The following is a 12,219-nucleotide window of genomic DNA, read 5'->3' as shown; positions in this document are numbered from 1 at the left end:
GCAGATTAATAACACATGAAACAACAATGTTACTACTGGTGTTACATTCCTATGGAGTTAATTTTGTGCCAAACATTTTAAATAAAATATGAAATTTTCTGTAAACGTATCAGATTTGATAACTCCCAGAATATAACGGCCAACCATGACATGTCGACTTTATTCCCTTCTGTTTCCTCTCAGCAGCAGTAACTGGTAGCTGACAGTGATCAGGGGTATTTTCCACACTTTACTGTGTTTAGCTGGTGCTGTGTTTTCTCCCCACAGGTCCGCAGACTCAACACCTGCCTGACCAACACACCTGATCAGCTCGTTAATCAGTTGATGAGCTGGATCAGGTATTTTAATGTAAGGGAATGTTGAAACCATGCGGAGCTGCAGGGCCACAGAACCAGTTAATGAATAAAGTGTTAATAAATAGTGAATTAAACAGCAGCAAATCTCACCTAGTTTACACTTTAGCAGACAATACTAGGCTAGTTAGCACTAGCATCTGCAAGCTGTAAAGGAGGTCCAGCTTTGGTCAACAGCTGTGCTGTACCTAATATACTTGAATGTACAATACATATAAATATATGTAAAAGTTACACTTTATAATAAGTGGACAGCTCCTGTGTTGTTCTTATGAAGTTACAGTAAAATTCTCCTGTCCTGTTACTGCTTTTTGGGTGGAACATCACTTTTTAAAAGTAGCTCCATTTCCCAAACTGACCTTTGAAGTTTCATGTTGTTGATCACTGAATGAGGGGCAGTCATCAGCTGGATGTTAAGGAACCAATCCGGTGACTGGAAGGTTGTCAGTTTGATCCCCAGAGCCGACAGTACATGACTGAGGTGTCCTTGAGCAAGGTACCTAACCCCCAACTGCTCCCCAGGTGCTGCAGATAAGGCTGCCCACCGCTCTGGGCAGGTGTGCTCACTGCCCCCTAGTGTGTATGTGGTGTTTCACTTCACGGAGGGGTTAAATGCTGCAGGTGAAATTTCCCTGTTGTGGGACTAAAAAGGGTCACTTAATCTGATGATTTAAGGCCAAACATTGACCAGGTCGTTACATCATGACACAAACATACTATTAGAGCTACATTAATCTATGGAGTCTTTAGCTAAATGGTAGTCGGTGCTTCCTGTGCAGTTATAGTGTCACACCTCATTTTAAAACACCCTGGACAAGTCGCCAGTTCATCATAGGGCAGACACTAGGGCTGAGGGAAAAAATCCATTCTGAGATGCACTGTGATTCGGACGCGAATGATTCTGAATCGATCACGAATGCCAAGAAGGGATTTTCTCAGTTTTAATTTATAATGTAATGCTAGTGTAACACAAACGGTGGAATGTGGGAATGGGGAAGTGCAGCGTCTGGACGGTCTGTGACGGCACATAGCAAAAACACCAGCAGGAGGCGGGAATTACTGCTGAAGAGTGATGACTGATTGGCAAGCTGAGCAGCTCATTGGCTAATCGTGCTCACAGACGTCATGAACATGCATGAGCTGCCATTTTAAACTCCTTTAATTCAGGTTTAAAAGCTGTTTAAAATATAACAGCAGTGTTTAAATGTTTTCTGAGGTTTACTGTTCGGGAAATGATCACAATCTTTTACATTAAAATGTTTAAGTGTTTATAAGCTATGATTTTGATAAAATATCAACCCATTCATTTTGGACTCACTTGGGAGCGCCCTCTAGTGTTTAAAAGAACCAGAAGTTATTGCAGAGTGGGAATTCTCCTCTCTACAAGTTCTCCAAAAACACTAGATGAGCGAGAAATCTGACCGGCTCCCTCTGCATTAAAAGCCAGGTTAGGTCAGGAGTCACAAGCCAAATGTTAAGAAGAGCCATTTTGTCCTTTCAAAAAAAATCTAACCGCCTTGGGAGCCACAACATGTCCAGTATGTGCTGATGTCCTCATACAGGCAAAAAAATATAAACGAAAACACAGTGTAACGAGGAGGGAGGTAGCGGACGCATGTGCGGAGGTAAGTGACTTATTGAGGGCAAATCCAGGGTCGCGATCGAAACAGTCCAAGGTCATATAGCCAACACGGAGATATTGAGGTTCAGACATGAGAAGTAACAGACTCAAACCAACACACAGCTTCAAACAGCACAAACACGACGAGCAAACAACGACCAGCGAAAACAAAGGGCTTAAATACACAGAGACAACAAGAGACAGGTGAAAACAATCAGGGGCGGAGTTACAAAACCAAAACAAAAACGCACATGGACAGGACTGGGAGGGGCCAATCGTGACACACAGGTTTACTTTGCTCTGCTTTAACCTTGAACTGTAGCTGCTTTCCTCCCATTTCCGACAGGAACATTCTCCTCAACAGTAGAACAATTTCTTGTAAAATGTTTCTCAACATTCGACTGTTTTCTATTCATCTCCAAATATTCATCCTCAATGCACTTTTATAGCTACTAACCAGGCGAGACTTCGTTGCTGTGTGACCTGCACTCTGCACAGCAGTTCTCAGTCTTTGGACTCTTGGAGCTACAATGAGGGGTTTCTAATAAAGTGTCCAGTGACTGTACAGAGAGAAAAAGAGGGCAGTGGCTTCAGCAACATATGACTACATGAGATGTCGTTCACTGTGTACTACAAGAGAAGGAAGAGGAAGAGCTGACAGGATGCTGTCACATCACTATATTTGGTGTGGGGGAGTGACAGAGAGAGAAAGACGAGCTCATCTGAACACAGTTCCTCTTTCAGGTGCAAACGTTTGAGTGCAGAAGAGTCCAGTGAAGTCCAGCTGAGAGAGATACAGGATTTGATCGTGTGCTGGTCGTGTCAGGTGGACTGTAGGTCTGTAAAGAGCTCTGCAGAAGTCCTGAGGTGGTGTAGTTTGTGAGTAGTTGACAGATCGGTCAGTAGAGCGGGTTGTACGAGTGGTCATATCTGCAGTCGTGCTGTCTCTGTATGTAGTGAGGAGGCTCTGTAACTCAGGAAGAATGCAGGTTGGTTTGTATCTGCTGCTTGTGCTCCACATTGCTGAAGGTGAGTGAAGCATTAAATCTCTTACTGTAGACACTAGTGTAACACAGTACTGTGTAAATCTTCATATTGAATCATGCTGTAATCTTACTGATGACGTGGGAATGGAAGGATATGAACTGCACAGCAATTCAAATTATTGGAGTTGACTGTTTGCCTTCAAAGCCACATCACACTTATTTAAAGTAGCTCTAACTTTTTCAGCTGTTTCAGGCTGAAGTGAGTTTCTCTACAGTATAATAACATTAGTAACTGAAAGCTTTAGGAAACTGTGTTTAGGTGGTCAAGCATGTCTTTTTATAACGATGGCTTTACAGTAAAATTCTGTTTATGGTTGATCAAGTGTTGCACGTGTGATTATATTGAAGATCATTGCCTGGTGTGTTTCTGCAGGCTGCAAACTGAAAGATGGAAAGTTTGAAGAGATTACTGCATACACAGGAGGGTCAGCACTGCTGCCCTGTTACTGCACTGACCCACAAGCCACACCTGGGAGATTTACCTGGAAAAAACTTTACACAGACAACGACATGATGAAAGAGATGTCCAGTGAAAGGAGTCAGTACAGAGACAGAGTTCAGCTGGTTAATGGTCACTCTCCAGGAAATCTCTCTCTACTCATATCACTCCTCACTGAAGAGGATGGAGGAGATTACAGGTGTTATTTGGAAAGTCGATACACAGACATCAGACTCACAGTTAAAGGTAAAACTCTGTTTTGATCCACACACATAGTGAAGAGATCATCTCATATCTAGACGCCTGATATAATAAACTTTGTTGTTAAACATTCCAAATGCATTGGGTCTCTGGTTTTGCAGTAGTACTGAAAGAGCGACTAATGATACTAGATTCTTTAATAATCATGGTGAAGTTATTAAACAGTTGTTGTGGTGCTTAGCTACATATAATGACACTCCATCTTTGAGATCAAGAGTAATACACTGTTTTATATTGCCAAGGTATTGCTAAGTGTTTTGTAGGGCACCTTTATTAATGCAGTACTTGTTTAATAGTGGTTACTGTGAGTGGCCGTAGTCAGGTGTGGAGAAATAGTGAAAGAGAACTTCAGTGATCTGGTATCTGATGATAAACTATGTGTTAAGACATTTTTTACTGGTCATTCTTACTTATAAGGCCTCATTTAGTGCTTCTGGATGAGTCGTCACCTGCATACAACAATCCTCAATCCTGAATGTGTCTCTACAGGCTGCACTCTGACCAACCGTCAGAAAACATTATATATCACAGCTCATACAGGAGGGTCAGTACTGCTGCCCTGCTCCTGCACTGAGCTACGTGTCAAACCTAAGACATTCACCTGGATGAAATACAATCAAAAGTGGGACAGGATCCCCTTTGAAAGTGGTCAGTACAGAGACAGAGTTCAGCTGGTTAATGGTCACTCTCCAGGAAATCTCTCTCTACTCATATCACACCTGACTGAAGAGGATGGAGGAGATTACAGGTGTGATTTGCCAAGTGGATACACAGACATCAGACTCACTGTTAAAGGTAAAACACTGGTTTGTTTTCTGAGTGCAAAGTGTGTTGAATGAACTGTGTAAGATTTGTTATCCTTCCAGTACAAATGCTCCAAGAAGAGCTTTAATGAGGGTTCTGTATTGAGGGTGTGAGCAGTAGTTAACATTTTCTCCAGTATATGAATGTTTATCATGTTCTATAATGTCTACAGAAGGGACATTTATATTGTCTCACAGTCCCCACACTGGGACTCTGTATTGGATCTTTCCAACAAAACTCCAGCCCCTCATCACTGCTCACTTGGATCTTTTTAGCCCTGTTATCTCAGGTATCTGGATCTGCTCTGTCATTGTGTTTGCCTTTTTCTAGTTTCTCCTTTAGTCCTGTGTTTGTATGAATGGCTTTTAGTTTCTACATTGTTTGGTGAAGTCATGTTTACATGTTTATCTTGGAATTCTGAGCCTGTTTCGGGTTGTTGTTCTCTTGTTATTTCTGTTGAATTTTGTTCCTGGTTTCAGTCTGTTAGCCTGTCTTCTAGTTATTAGGCTGTGGTTTGTCCTGGGTCAGTCCTGTCTGGCTTTACTCTGACACACGCAAGAGTTACACACTGTCTTTTCTAGGAATCCTCAAGTGAATATGCTTTTGTCCTTTAGCCTCAAGCCCATCATTTAGAAACATATATGCTTTGTTGAAGACTGTTTCATGAAGATGCATCTCAGGTTATTCTTCAGTATGTAGTCACTCCATACTTTAGAAAGAAATTTCTGATTTTTATTTATTCTAATTTCTGGCTCCTCTGCTATCTGTCCAGGTTATATGATGCCTTAGAAATCAAGACCACGTTTTGTCAGGCTGGATAAACTTAATTCCTCTGTGAAAAGCAGTCTGAAAATGGAGCTCATTAGATCCATTTAAAACAAGAAAACATGAAAAAGATTTCATAATATTCCAATGACATTGCACAATTGCACAGCCACCTTTTTGGTAGGCATCATCAGTTTCATTTGGTTGTGCAGTGCAGGTTTCTTATGAGAACACAGCCATAACCAATCCAGCAAAAGTAGTGAAGCACGTTATTGACATTAAATTTCCGTCTCAGTTTTAAAGCATATTAAACTATATATGTGAGATCACTGCCTCGGTGTAATTTGATCTTTTGCTATATTTTATCCATTGATAGCTGAAGTCCACACAGCTGAGATTTCCTGCTGTGTTATTAATCACAACTCATGCTAGCTCACTGAATATTATGCAAATATAGTGCCGTACTTTTAGAAGGACACTCATTAGTGTAGTAGATAAAGACACAGAAGCTTGAGTTTTTGTATGCAGCATTACATCAGCCAGTAAGACGTGTTCAACAGTGTAGCAGCTCTGGTGACTCCTTATATCTGCTGTTCAGCTCATTGGCAGGCATGAAAAATTCCAATTCCATTTATTAATGTTAAGTAATGTTGGTAATTGATTTTTCTGAACTTAACGGTGTTCAGCTGATTTTAGCTTTGTATTCACCAGCTTCTTCTTCATTATTCATTCTACATTAATGGCACCTCATTGTAATCACAGCAAAATTTGAAGTGGGATAGAAAAACTGAATAATAAGCTTGCAAATAAGGATCTAACTTTAGCTTCACATGTGTGTATGTGGCAATTATTTTAAAGCTTTTTTTTAAATTAGTTTTCATGAAACCTCACACACATGGGAGATACTCAAGTTATACGGATCCAGTCCACCAATCTAGCTAATCTGCTCCCTTTAGCATTTTCTGAAGACTTTTTCTAAGGTGTCCACAATCCTTTCATCTTTTTCTTGCTTGTTCTAGTCTGTTTTGCTTTGTCATAATCCACCATGGACCATTTTAATTAGTTTTCATAGAATCTCACACACTTGTGAGATATGCAGAAAAGCTGATAAGATGAGGTCTATCAGAGCACAGTGAGAGTTACAGCACTCCAGTATAGCAAGAAAGTGTTCTTAATTACATAGTCGAATACTCCAAATAACAGCTAATGTGTAACTGAAAATACATTTTCTCTAATAAAGTTGATATCAATTAACCAACGTACAAAATAGTACTAAAACTATTGCATTTCACATCACAGCAACTCCACTATCTGCCAAAACCGCTCTGCAGAAGAGCCCCTCTGAGTACAATATTACCATTAAGCAAAGGCAGTCAAGAGCAACAACATCTGCAACAATACTCAAGCACACACCCAGTTCTCATAGTAGGGTTATAATAATATATGTCTATCAATAATATACTGTATACCCATAATGTAGGCCAGGGTCTGAGATTCTGTGGTACATTTAACATGTTATGAACACTATTTTTAAATCATTATGTGCAAAATTCATAATGTATAATAAACATGGCCACAGGCATGTTTATAATGTCTTATTAATGCATAATAACATCATGAATGTGTTCATAGACTCTTATAGACATTGATTTTTACAGACAATTTTGTGTGTATAAAGCCCTGTGTATGCGAAAAATGAAAAAAAAAAAAAAAGTTGCCTATAATGCATTTTCAAATGAATTATTATGTTCAGCACATCAGTTCTGTCTCTTGCAGCAGCCACAGCTAAACCCATGACTATTACATCGCCCTCAATCTATAAACCAAACCCCCAATCAACCGGGAAGTCTGATGGAAGCAGTACTGTCATTTCAACCAAATCTCATACACAACAAGGTTATTATGCATTCATTTCATTAACCTGATCAAGCATATAATCAAGTGTACTAACCAATTCCACACACAGTAACATAAATGTTTACCTTCATTATTCTTTCTATTACAGATGTATCCAGTCCATCAACCAAAGAGTTGATCATCTATGCTACTGTGGGGGGCTTACTGCTGTTAATGGTACTGATTGGGGTCATCTACTGGAGATACAGAGGTACACACACATCCACAAACACTGTATTTACATTTCTTACACTCTTAGTGCTTGGACTTCTGTGCACTTTGACTCTTGTTTGACTCTGTAGCTAAAAGACAAGGGCAGATGGAGGACGGTGAGAGAAAACCAGAATGGAGAAGAGATCAGGAGACACAGGTAGGATCAGAAGTATGACTTCTCTCTTAGTGTTAAGATGTCATCTGTTATACAAGCTTTGAAGCTTAGAAATTGCGATTTTATAGAAGTTGGAAGTAAACGTACATGGTGTAATAAAATAATTTTATTTTTTTTTGTAATGTAATTCATTTATTTCCAGTGACAAAGCATATCCAGTGGTGTAGTGTCTGTGAATGCAGGCTTATAAAGAGGACAGCTAAAATAAACTGTGCATGTTAGTTGTAGAGTAACCGTGCACAATCAAAGCTTTCCAGCAAGATATGTTTGTCTAATAAACACCTCAGTAGTGCTGCTGCAGCTGATACACTTCTACTAGCACCACACACAGTAGCATGTTGCTACTGTGTTAGCGCCACTGCTGTGCTGGAAATTCTCCACTTAATAATACCTGGTGGTCCAGTGATGGTTTCTTTCCACTGGTGATGGAGTCTCATTTCACTGGTGGTCTCTTGTCAGAGGTGGTCTTTTTCTATTGGTAGTTTTCTATTGATAGTACAAAAAGGACGACTCTTAAAAATGGTTATAGTCACACATTTGAATGTTTATATGGTTGATTGCATGGAGAACCTGCTGTATATGGTTCTTAGTCATAAAACCATTTGTGCTGAGAGTATATATAACCAATGAGTATAGCTCAGGGGCTGCCAATCCTGGTCTTGGAGACCCCATTGTATGGACATTTTTTATTCTTTAATTTACCTAGCACCCCTTATTCGACTCATGAATTAGCTGATATACTAGATCAAATGTTTTAAAGTAGGAAAAACACAACAATGTGCAAAGCATGGAGTCTGATTTAATATTCCTGTATTTTAATGTGTTTACAACCTTAAATTTCCAAATTTGTGTTTTACAGAACGAAGTGCTGTTTACCACTGTAAATGAAGACAATAGGAACAAAATAAAAAAAACAGTAAGTATCATTGCAATCATGTGTTTACTTCCATGTGTATAATAACATTTTGTAGTGCTTCAGTATAGGAGAATATTATAATGGCTAATAAGCCAATAGTTAGTAATTAAGCTGCTTAATACTACATTATTAAGCACCCATCCATCCATTTTCTAATCCGCTTCTCCGTCAGCGTCATTATTAAGCAATCATTTATAATATAAATTATTATAATAAATGAGAAACTCTTAAATAGGATATTAAGCCAACATTGAACTCACTGCTAATGACAAACATCAGCTAGACTGAGTTTAGCATTTTCAAAGCACAGAATTAAGTAACTAGAAATAAAAATACAAAATACACAAACCACACAGTGGTTGGTTAGTGTAGTGGCTAACACCTCTGCCTTCTACGCTGTAGACTGGGGTTCAATCCCCCACCTGGGTAAGCACCCTACACTATACCAATAAGAGTCCTTGGGCAAGACTCCTAACACCACCTTCACCTACCAGTGTAAAGCAATTACAAATTGTAAGTCGCTCTGGATAAGAGCGTCAGCCAAATGCCATAAATGTAAAATACATGAGTTCTTGCAATTGACTGGTCTTCAGAAAACAGATGGACTGCAGTCGGGCTTTAAACCCAAAAAGTGCACCAGTATGGTATACTCTTAACAAAGGTTACATAGAGAACCACACATTTCAATGCATGCAGGGTTCTATGCGTGGTTAAATGGTTATTCTCCATGGTGGAAAACCTGTTGTATGTGGTTCTACATGTAAGAGGCAGGAAAACACAATAACCTGAAAAGAGTCCCAAGGACTGACGTTGGGAGTCCTTAATGTAGTTAGAAGGTAGGTATTACTGTATTCTATTCATATTCATTGTAGTTCATAATCTGTATAATTTACCAAATTTGTGTTCCTGCAGGATGATTACGAGGGACTGTATGCTGGTGTAAATAAAGCCAAATGCACAAAAGTTGAAAACGTGAGTAATATTGCAGTCGTATGTTTACTCTTTCCTACATAACAACTCAGCATCTGTCCAACAAGCCAATAGTTGGTAATTAAGAAGCTGCTTATGAAACAAGCACTTTTAAAGAATCTTTGTTTGTTATACATCATAAACTTTTGCACGTATTTGGTGTCCATTATGCCCCTTTTTAAGCCTTATCAACATCAACAACAACTGTTATGCAGCTTATCAAGCTTCCAAATGGCTCTTAATTATCAAGCAGCAATGAGACTGAACTAAACCGTTTCGAGAGCATTTTTATTCATATATTTTATAGTGTAAAGTTTAAATTCACTCTGTTTTACACAGTATTTTATATATATAAAAAACTATGAAAATAAAATTTAAATAAAGGATTTATTTTGTCCTCAACTGGTCTTGAGAAAACAAGTACAAGTCTAATCATTGCTGCTAGCTAATGGCTTGTTAAGGCTTATTAAATAGTATTTTAATGCTGAAGTGTTAGCTGACATGTGTTAATGTGTTATTTCTGCAGGACGATGTGACGTACTCTACTGTAGTCCACAACAAAAGATCAACACCAGCAACTGTACTGTTGGACACTGAAGAAACCACAGAGTACGCCAGCATCAAACTGAACTAACTCTCACATACATACACACACACACACACACACACACACTTACATACACACACTTACATACACACACACTTACATACACACACACTTACATACACACACACACACACACACACACTTACCCCTCCATACACACATATGGACAGACACACAGACACATGCAGATACACACACGCATGCAGATAAACACACGCACTCCCACACCCACACAAACACTTACCCCTCCATACACACATATGGACAGACACACAGACACATGCAGATACACACACACACACACACACACACACACACACACTTACATACACACACTTACATACACACACACTTACATACACACACACTTACATACACACACACACACACACACACACTTACCCCTCCATACACACATATGGACAGACACACAGACACATGCAGATACACACACACACACACACACACACACACACACACACTTACATACACACACATACCCCTCCATACACACATGGGCAGACACAAAAACACATGCAGATACACACACACACACACACACACACACACACACACACTCCTACACCCACACACAAACATAACCCCAACACACACACATCCATATTCACATATACCTACCTAACCCCACTCATAGATTTGATGAGTGTAATGAATATTTACTGGTCATTGTGGTCAGTCAAATTACCTTCTATCTGTATACTTGTAAATTTGCAGAACACATGATTTTTGATTTCACATTTTTCAGATCTCCTTTTTTATATTTACATATCCAGGTACAGCATTTTGTTATTACATTGAGCATTACTATAAATTTACTACAAAAAAGGTAAATGACATCATTTACAGTCGTGTACAAAAGATTAACACCCCAAATCTTTTTTTCCTTTAATGGCTTTGTTTTGTAGTGTTTAACGTGAATTTTGATCTCAGGCTTAATTTCTAACTGCAGATAATACCTTAATTACCCATATTTCGCTTGTTTCATAAATAAAGAGTCACAACAGAACAACATCTTGTGGTTTCTGTTTATACCTGCTGAAAATGACACAGGCTAATGTGATGTGGGCTTTGAGTGTATTTTATAAAAATACACTATTCATTTCTTTTTACATTTAACTTTTATTTAACCAGAAATTCCCTTAAGACTGAAGTATTTTTCAAGGGAGACCTTGCCAAGACAGCAGATTCCAGTTGCAAGAAATATGAAATGAAGCATAACAATAAAGACATTGGTAATTTAAATAAAAGCACAAAACAACATTTCTCCCGACAACAGCGATATACAGGGTGATTCTAAAAGGTTCATTAGATTTTAAAGAGCCATATTTTAACAGCTGTGAGTTGCCCAGGAACCAATCAAAATCCAATTGAAAGAGAGGGTCATAGAGTTTCTGGCTGTCACTGGACGATGGCTCCCTTCAGTCTGTGATGAGATGGAGACCCCGGAGCAGAAAGAGTTTTGCATTCGCCACTGAATCCGTCATAACTGTGCAGCACAATTTACATTGACAGTGAATCTCCAACAGTTCAGAGCGTTCAACGTTTATCCACAGCAATGGATGACCTCTGAAATCGCACTGAAAGAGCTGTGAGTGCAGGGACTCCCGACATTCTCAATCGAGTATGGGATGAATTTGATGGCGTTGATGTCTGTACAGCTGGAGGAGGTTCATATTGAGCACTTGTAAAGTTACATAAACTTTATTCTCACTTAAACCATTTACAATTTACTGCATAGTTCTGTAATGATTTATCAAAAGTTAGGCTTAATGAAGGAAACCAGGTCATAAAGTACACAGTGATGTGTGCGGGACAATGAGTTGGATAGGAAACATCAGCGGAGCACAGAGGAATCAGTTTCCATCTAAATAATATCCCAATGTTTCCCAAAACATTTAAAACCATAGCTTGTGCAGGTGTTTTTTAGGTTTTTTTGAACATGGGGTTGTAAATGTAGAACATCAATGCACCGACATGGTAGATACACCTGATAAAACAGCTAGTGAGTGTAGATAAAAGGTAGATGTACTAATAAAGTGTACTTGCCAGTCCTGACGTGCCACAAGCTTGCTTGGGTCATTGTTTGAAAGACCAAATGTAGTTGTGTTGGAATACCTGGGAGGCTACCTTTCT

General features: G+C 39.0%; 1 protein-coding gene across 1 annotated transcript; it reads left to right on the top strand.

Annotated features, from left to right (window-relative positions):
• Nucleotides 1-2,729: 2,729 nt before the first annotated feature.
• On the top strand, nucleotides 2,730-10,175 carry LOC108416515. Its single transcript, XM_037537486.1, has 9 exons — nucleotides 2,730-3,003; nucleotides 3,394-3,705; nucleotides 4,210-4,515; nucleotides 7,066-7,185; nucleotides 7,295-7,396; nucleotides 7,488-7,555; nucleotides 8,433-8,489; nucleotides 9,402-9,461; nucleotides 9,985-10,175. The coding sequence occupies exons 1-9, from the start codon at nucleotides 2,958-2,960 to the stop codon at nucleotides 10,090-10,092; spliced, it is 1,179 nt and encodes a 392-aa protein (XP_037393383.1). The 5' UTR covers nucleotides 2,730-2,957; the 3' UTR covers nucleotides 10,093-10,175.
• The last annotated feature ends 2,044 nt before the right edge of the window (nucleotides 10,176-12,219 follow it).

The sequence above is a fragment of the Pygocentrus nattereri genome, chromosome 4 (assembly GCF_015220715.1).
Source record: "Pygocentrus nattereri isolate fPygNat1 chromosome 4, fPygNat1.pri, whole genome shotgun sequence".
In the NCBI taxonomy this organism is placed as follows: Eukaryota; Metazoa; Chordata; class Actinopteri; order Characiformes; family Serrasalmidae; genus Pygocentrus; species Pygocentrus nattereri.
The sequence above is the reverse complement of the archived record's forward strand: the minus strand, read 5'-3'. Positions and strand labels throughout refer to the sequence as shown.

Excerpts from the sequence above, each read along its gene's own strand:
- LOC108416515 (XM_037537486.1), top strand. The coding sequence starts at position 2,958 with ATGCAGGTTGGTTTGTATCTGCTGCTTGTGCTCCACATTGCTGAAG. Across the intron at positions 3,004-3,393 it reads TGTGCTCCACATTGCTGAAG|GCTGCAAACTGAAAGATGGA; the intron begins GTGAGTGAAGCA and ends GTGTTTCTGCAG. Across the intron at positions 3,706-4,209 it reads CATCAGACTCACAGTTAAAG|GCTGCACTCTGACCAACCGT; the intron begins GTAAAACTCTGT and ends GTGTCTCTACAG.